The 9,022-nt window shown below is 29.9% G+C and overlaps 1 protein-coding gene across 1 annotated transcript in view; it reads left to right on the forward strand.

The window, feature by feature from the left end:
* LOC106684928 (pyrokinin-1 receptor) overlaps positions 1–9,022 on the forward strand; it is a 252,524-nt gene that overhangs the window by 199,604 nt on the left and 43,898 nt on the right. Inside the window, exon 5 of the mRNA XM_014427306.2 lies at positions 3,557–3,824. Within this exon, the coding sequence (XP_014282792.1) occupies positions 3,557–3,824 (268 nt within the window). The remainder of the gene's footprint in view (positions 1–3,556; positions 3,825–9,022) is intronic.

Raw genomic sequence — 9,022 nt, forward strand, 5'->3', positions numbered from 1 at the left:
TTTTAAAGATGAATCGGCCTAGGCATAATAACCTGTAAATAAAAGTTTTAAACCTTGATATATCAATTTAAGGTGTGATAGTATTAATATCACTAAGGTCCGAAACGTTGTAGAAAAATAATATTCAGATTAGGGATTTTCTAGAGTGCTTAATGCATGAAACAGTTAAATAAATAAAATTCTTTATTAAAATATTTACTAAATGGCTCCTTACATAAGGTTCTAACCTAAATTTCTTCACATTTTGAGCGTATTATGGATTATAAGGAAGGCTGCATCAAAACTGAAAATATCTTAATTTGTTTAAAGGTAAGTTGTTTTTCTTATCCTGAAACTATGCTCTAACCTAAAAATTTAAAGAAATTTAGGTTGGAACCTTTTCCGAAGAAACTCCTCAATTAAGTAAAGAATTTAAAGAAGAGCAAATTCCTGATTACTATGTAAAAAATATATATATCTATGACGCAAGAGGAATGTCGTAAAAATCTAAGTCGGCCTTTGAAATGTTCCCACATTAATGCACGTAAAGTCCTGACAAGTTCGATTGTCTGGAAAAATGTTCTTTGCATATCCCTAGAAATAGGGCCAGGTCTGAAGTCTGATGGAGTAGTTAATATGGATTGGGAGGCAAAGGGAATAGGGAGCATCCATTTTAGATACTTTCATAGGCGTCCATCTTACTTTTCATAGGAGGAAATTACTTTTTCTGAAGGGTGTTTTTTTTTTAACTTCTTTTTTATTCTGAAACTCTTCAATTTGATTTTTAACACAACTATACAAACGGTGCTCAAAAGTATTTCAACTCAGTACAAATATTTTTGATTTTTTTATAAATTATTTATTTTTCTGTTTTTCGCATAGTAGCGGCATAGGGCCGAAACGTAGTAGAAAAATAATATTGAGATTAGGGATCAAATGAAGTAGTGTTCAAACTAAAAATTATTTCGTTTAGAAATAATAATGACTTGCTTATAGGAGAATTTTAAAATTTCATGCAAGAAAGCTGAGTCGTTTACTCTCTTCCAACTTAAATTCATGTTTTAATCCTTCTTAAATTTAATGGCAACGACCAGTATGGACTTCTAATATTTCTAGTTTAAATTTTAAACACATTTTTTTTTTTTGTGAAAAGAAATTTGAAATGTTTTAATTTTTTTTTTGTGTGGAGACTGTTATTTTTTTTCAAATGAATCTTGGAATTTCGTTTACACCATTCTTACTATAAAAAATTCAGCTTTTAATATCTTTGTCAAATATCAAGGTTTAAAATTACTTTAATGTTTTATATCAGATTTTTTATCTATTTATTCGGAAAAATGCTCCCAATATGATCTGACCAGATGACAACATATATTGGTCGGTGGCAAAATAACATACAATGATAAACATACATGTAATTTGAGTTGGTTATAGTTTTGATTATAAAGGCGCTGTGGAAGCTACTACGATTTATAAGCTAAAACAGTACAATAGAAATGAATTTATAGCGATAAAACCTCATTTAAAAAAAGTATAACTTAATACAAAATACTAAACTGAAAATATAATAGAATAAAAAAAATAAAATAAAAATAAATTTTGAAGTGAATAATAATGATGCGAATTTAAGATTAATAATTTAATAATAATGAGGTAATGTATTTAGCATGTATATAATAAGTATGGAGTGAACTTAAAAATAAAAATACAATATTAAATTTTAAAAAAGAATAAAATCTAGAATAAATATAATATACTATATACAATATGTAACTTGAAATATCATATAAAGAATGCAAAAAAGAAAGAAGTATTAAAACTAAAGAGCAGCTAAAGGATACAATAAAACTAAATGGATAATAAGTCGATAAAAATAAGGATCTAAGTATATTTAAATAAATATTATGTATAATTAAACAAACATGTACACATAGACACACATGTATATCTAATTTTAATCGTAATATAATGAATCGAGGTCATTAAGTGGAGCTAAGAAAAACTATAGGGCAGATGTGAGTTTTATTTACTTTCAAGTATCGCTATTTTGTTTTTAATTTGATTTAATCTATCACTGATATTACAACATTCAAACGTCTCATTTTTGACATTGACTTTTCCTCATAATTAAAATAGATTCAAGCAATCTTACTAGAAATAAAAAGTATAATATTTTGAGAAAAATGGTTAGGCGTCCACGACTGAGGAGACAAAATCCTCCTATGGTTTTACATTTTGTGGAATAAAAACAAAAAGTTTAATAATTTATAAAAAAAATCAAAAATATTTGCACTGAGTTAAAATGATTTGAGCACAGTTTGTCCAGTATTGTTAAAAATCAAATTGGAGAAGTTCAGAATAAAAAAAAGTTTTAAAAAAACTTCCTTTAAAAAAAGGTAATTTCCCCTTATAAAAAGTAAGATGGACGCCTATGAATGTATCTAAAATGAGTGCTTCATATTTCCTTTGCCCCCCAATCCATATAAACAACTCCATCAGAGTGCAAATCTAGCACTATTTCTAGGGATATGCAAAGAGCATTTTTCCAGGCAGTCGAACTTGCCAGAACGTTACTTCCATTAATTTCCCGACCCAACAAAGAAACCAAGACAGCGTGTAATCCGATATTAAGGAGGAAGATTTCAAAGGTCTACTCCGATTTGTACGGCATTTCACGTGCGTCCTAAATATATTTTTTTATAAATGGCCATCTGGAACTGGCTTTTCTTTGAATTCTTTACTTAATTGAGGAGTTTCATTTAAAAAGGTTCCAACCTAAATTTCTTTAAATTTTTATGTTAGAGTATAGTTTCAGGATAAGAAAAACGACTTACCTTTAAACAAATCAAGATATTTTTAGTTTTAACGCAGCCTTCCTTATAGACCATAATACGCTTAATATGTGAAGGAATTTAGGTTAGAACCGTTTGTAAGGAGCCATTTAATAAATATTTTAATAACTAATTTTATTTATTTAATTTTTTCGTGCATTCTCTAGAAAATTTTAAAATAGTTATTTAGTAGAGGAGGAGTGTAATAGCTCAGTGAATAAAATAAGGCACCGAGGTACTAACTCCAAGGACCGAGGGTTCAAATCCGGCTTTAACAGATTATTTATTTAGTCTGTTACTGTAGACGTGATTCAACCCTGTGGGGTCGGGAGCATTCGGGGCTCCATCCAGCCTTCGTTGCCAAGTGCTGTTAAATGGGGAAGAAATCTGCCGGTTGAGCATGATCATGAACAAATCACATCCTTGCACAACCGTTGTTTAAGAAAAGTACTTCCTTACAAAGTACTGAATCCTTGATCCATGATGTGTCGTAGCGGTGTAGATTTTTATTCTTCATTTATTCAGTAGAATTCTCTATTCTCTTGAATAACTTATTTTATCCATTGAATGACAAAAATATCATATAATATGTTATATAGATAGTTTTCAACTATATGCGTTTTTTCTTTCATATGTTTAGTATACATCTTGTTATTCATAGTTCACATATTTATTTACTTACTATTTTAGGTTCAAAATATTGTGCTTTAGGTTAGACGTTAAATACATGCCATTGTTTGCCCTAGGCCATCCAGTTCGGTGTGATCAAGGTGCCAACCCGTGTTACCCCGAACGGTACAGTAGTCGAGGAGAGCCTCCACTGCTCGCTAAAGAGTGACCGGCAGTGGCTCCAGTACTCCTTCCAGATCTCTACGGTTGTCTTCTTCGTGGCCCCGATGTCCCTCATCAGCGGACTCTACTTGCTAATAGGAGTCAAGCTAAGGAGGTCCAGGCTCATCAAGCGTCCCAACTCTGAGCCCCTTCGAGCCCAAAAGCACGTTATAAGGATGCTAGGTGAGTCAATACTTTTTATTACCTCTATAATAAGATTATTATTCTAATATTCAAAAATATATCTTTATCTAATAACTATATTTTACGAATTTAATGGGTAAAAATGGTACATCACAATGTCTTTGTGTATTCGTAGTGAGAGTAAAAATAAATAAAGGAAAGCACTATATTCTGATGAGATAAAACAAAAAAACACTAAGCCTGCTAAAATTGGGTTAGCAAAATATTTTTAAGGAAGAATAAAAAGGCTGCATCCATGCGTACGGGAGGCAGGAGGACAGGCCATGTCTTCAAATTATTAAAATTTCAATAGTTGATGATTTTAACAGAAATTAATAATTTTTTTTTTAAATATTTATTTATTGCTATTTACAACTGTAAATTATAATACATGTAGTAACTCTGATCTAAGTTAAATTGGAGTGTTACAGGCGTTTAGAGAAACTACCCATTGGTAGCACTCTAATGACATTTTACATTATCTGGCCATCTCCTTTTCAGGCGCCTCGGAGGATTTTCAGGAATGGAAGAGGGTGCAAGATTAGAAACTAGGGCGTTTGAGTGGTTAGAAAGTGAAATTAATAATAACTCATAAAAGGGGAAAGAGCGGGCTCGGCCAAGGTCGTCTGTGGCACTGGGAGTTGAGGCGTAGGTCTTTGCTACCTGGGAATTGCAGCTGGGCCGTTCAGAATTGGGGGTTGACTTTTATTTTTGTGGTAGTCCCACGAAATGAAAACTTGACCTCCCACTATGGTGTTAGAATAGGATGGTAGCCCTGTTGATAGCCCCTCCCCCCTCCATATGTCAGAAATGACCAGGAAAAAAAAGAGCGGGATCAGTGATTCTCTAGTTGAGTGTGTAAATATTGTACAGAATTATACATATTTATTGTTATATTAGTTATTTTATTCTTATTTCTGGATGTGATTATTTTGATTACTTTTTTCTTTATTTTATTCTTTTTATATCTGTATATATATAGAGTGATAGAAAAAGATTATTTTTTTAAATTTTATTATTATTATTTTTTTTAATATAATTTTGGTATGAATGTGCTCACTTATAAATGCAACCATTAAGTCAAGGGTTGTGACAGATTTTAATACTTTTGAATAAATAAATAAGAAAGAAAATCTAGGATTTACATATTAACAATTCTACTTTACATAAAATTTTAAAGTTGAAATGGAAAATAATTTTATTAAAATGAAGATTGAAGCATGTAATTGAAATTCCCATCCGGCGCGGTGTAATTTTGTTCAGCTCCCCAAGCGCAATACTGCCCCTCTGAGGAAGACGTATAAGTCTAATTTAAAAGTATTAGGGCTTATTAGTTCTGAAGGCAAGCTATTTATTTTTTCTTCTTTTAGGCCCAAAAGTCGCTGCAGATTGGAAACATTCTTTTTTTACCATATATAATTACACAATATTAACGAATCGAGATTTTTCAAAATAATTTTCACTATGTCCGGATCGATGCACCTAATCATTCATTGTCATATTTGTGTCAAAAAATGACGTTTTTAGTAATGTACTAGTGTTATTTAAGTTGAGGATAACAAACATCAAACTAATAAGTAGAATACATAAAAACAATAATTTATTTTTATGGAGTGGACCCTGATTCGCATATTTATTTCAATTATTTCTATGTAATATAAATAAGTGATATATATTAAGAAATATTAATACATTTTATATATATATATATTTTTTAATTGTCAGTATGAAAAATGACAATAATCTTTTAAATAAATTGGGAGTGGTCAACGGTATTGTCAATCTATATTACATTTTTATTATATGGAATTGATTTTATTTGACACAATTTCTTAAAATATCCTTCAGAAGTATTACAATACATTGCTAATTAATTAATGCAGAGCATTAAAATAAATTTAGCAGTTTACCTATTAAAAGTTTCCCACATCAGCTCAAAATTTATTTTCATCAATATTTTAACGTTTTAAAATGTTTAACGTGACTTATAAAAATAAGATATATGATAAAATGGCACTTCAGTTGCCAAAATGTTGTTTCTGTGAACTCAGAATCAGGAATAAAATTATTTTTTTTAAACTTCAAGATGAACAATTTACCAGAAAACAAGTAAAAGTAACGACCATAAACTTTAGTAAATAAATTCAGAACTTTGATAATTTTTATCATATTGTAATGATTGTTTTTTTACGAAAATCTTCAGAAGAACCCATAAAATAAGTTTGAAATATACTTTACATTGCTTTGGAAAGAATAGCAGAAAGTAATTTTTTTTAATCTCCGAGTGGCGTTAATGGTATGGGCTTAAAAGTAGTTATAATAAATTAATAAATAATTTATTTATTTAAGAAAAAATAAATGATTGGGTTAATGTTAAACTAAAAGGCCTTCTGTCTTAAATCTTACCTTAATTTTTTTATTTCAAAATATTCATAATCTTGTTACAGTTGATAATGAGTAAAACTTTAGAGATGTTGCTAAATGCATTTTAAACTTTTCTCTTCATAGTTCTGAATATTTTTTGATAAAAGACCAAAAAAAAAAATTATAATGGTAAAAATAAAAAGTTTATGATATCTTTACTTAAACTCTTGTCACTAACACTATAGTGCTTGGTAATAAAAAAGCCTTTTATGTTATAAATTTTTGAACATTGAAATCTTGAAAAGTACTCTAAACATTATAATCAAATTTAGTAACGTTAGTAACACGATTAGTAACGATGGCAATGGAACAAGAAATAAAACGTGAGACTGTTTCAATCTTATGTTGAACTTTCCATATATGTTATTTTATTTTTAGGCTAAACTGATATGAAATGACCCAGTGTTCATATTATCTATTTACTATTCCAGTATTATTACTAATTTAACAAAGGCAATTTCAGAAATTAGAACCATTGAATGAAAATGAGAAGGGAGAAAGTTAAATTCTAGGAAGATAGTTCGGGTGGCGCTCAATAAAGGTATTACAATAGTAAAATAATACTATTTATTGTTAACCAACGTTTCGCCCCACTTTGTCGTGCTTCGTCGGGGCTGTCAGATTGAAACACGGCGGGCAATGAAGCCCTACAAAGTGGGGCGAAACGTTTGTTAACAATAAATAGTATTATTTTACTATTGTAATACTTTTCTTGACCGCCACCCGGACTTCTTCTTCATAGCTCAACTATTTTCTTTCAATGAGAAAGTAAAATAATAGAGTTAATAAAAATGAATAAATAAACCCAAATAGTCATTATTATTGCTATTTCTTTTTTTCGAATACCAGTTAACCAGTCACCAGAATGAACTCCGTTTATTAAAATTACAGTTTATTTGATGTATATTGTGACAGCGAAAAAATGTAAACTAATCTTAGGTATGACAGCTATCAGCTTAAACCATAATTTTATATTTAAAGGTCTTCGAATATTACTGTCCTGTAAAATCATTATTAAATATGATTAATTAGAGACGGATATAAGCCATGGACAAGAGCTGTATTAACCGAACCTAGGAAGGCATTGCTAATAGGACTGGGGTGGATTGAGCACTAAGCCCTGACACTAAGCCCACCACCAAATCTCGTTAGAAACTTTTAGTCAAACAGTTAGGCCCAAAGTACTTATCTAATTAAAGTCTACTTCATATACTGCATTTTGACTGAATGCATTGTTCGCTTTGAATACTCAACCAAACGTATTATTCCAGAAACTAAATGGATGTTTTGTTAATAATTATGTCTTAGAAATTATTTTACAACAAAAAATCAAACCATAAAGGTGTAATAAATTCATAAACGAGGTAAAGGTACTCACAGTTTTAATGCAAAGATATAGTGACTAGCGAATGTCCAACTATACAGCACTTTTGCTCGCAAAAACTTTTTTGTTCATGTAAAAACTAACCGCCACTTTACATATAATTTATGTAAAAAATTTAATTAAGTGATTAATCACTTAATTATTATTATTCACAATTCAAAATTGTGAAAAAATGATTGCTAAAGTATTTTATGATTTTTACAAAAAACCTTATAGAAGTGGTAAAATACGGAGTCTTGAAATTCATTATGGTTCTTACACAATGAACTGTTCTTAAGTTTATTATATTTAATTAATTTATTAATATATTCTTTTCACTTTGTGAGTCAATGTATATACATCCAGAATGATGTATTCTAACGATAGATTGAAGTTTATGATTCAAAAGTTACACCAAAACGTTCATGAAGATATCCTCCTATTTCTATTTTGTTTAAATCTCAGTCAAATGGAAGTATCTTTCCATTAAATTTCTGCATAAGCCATATTTGTATACTTTTAATAGATATTATTGGCGTTTTAATTAGTGGCTTATTGACGAAGGGAGGGTCTAAATCCGCCTCCAGAAAAACAATTAATTGATTGAAAATCTTCGACTCTGAGAACATAAATTTTATTTTCCTTCCCTGCATGAGTACAATGAGTCCCTACTTTCGGTAAGAACAAATAATAGATAAATAAATTTTACTGCGTATTTTATGTTCTAAAGTTATTATTATCTACGTATCAATACACATTACATCACAGCTAGTTACTAATAAATATCACTTTCTGTGGTTAATTATTTCAGAAAATAGTTCCAGGACTGTGCCTGTTGGTATAATGGCGCCCTTTGGTTTATCATGGCTTTTTTTTTATTTAAAAATCAATTTGTAGCAATTTAGTAGAATTAAAAACCATTTTGTAGCTTTTTTGTTACTTTATTGTCTCGACTATTCATTAAGTATATTACCATTTCACTAGGAATCTACTTAAAAATTAAAACACTACCATATATTTTAAATTTATCAGGTATCCCACTGGGAAAGCGTTAAATATTTTATAACTCAATTTACAAGAGATCTCAATTCTGTGGCGCCATTACATTCTAAGTCCATTACATAGGCACATGATTCACCTATCTAGGGCGATTCATTTTAATCCACACCATTAAAATAAATCAACCTTATTTGATGGTGGTTAGCCAGTGATTAATTCCAGCAAGTACTGGCGTTTATCCTCCTTGATTTATTATCCTAATTCCACCTTTTGATACCGAAAGGTTCCCCGAGTTCAGGAAACCGAAACAGTTTGTGCACACACATTACCAACTGCACCGAGGAACGTCTCCGAAAATGATGAATGAATGAATGAATGAATGAAAAAATAACTTTATTCTGGGACATATGTC

This window comes from Halyomorpha halys, unplaced genomic scaffold (genome assembly GCF_000696795.3).
Source record: "Halyomorpha halys isolate HHAL.00 unplaced genomic scaffold, Hhal_1.1 Scaffold629.1, whole genome shotgun sequence".
NCBI lineage: Eukaryota > Metazoa > Arthropoda > Insecta > Hemiptera > Pentatomidae > Halyomorpha > Halyomorpha halys.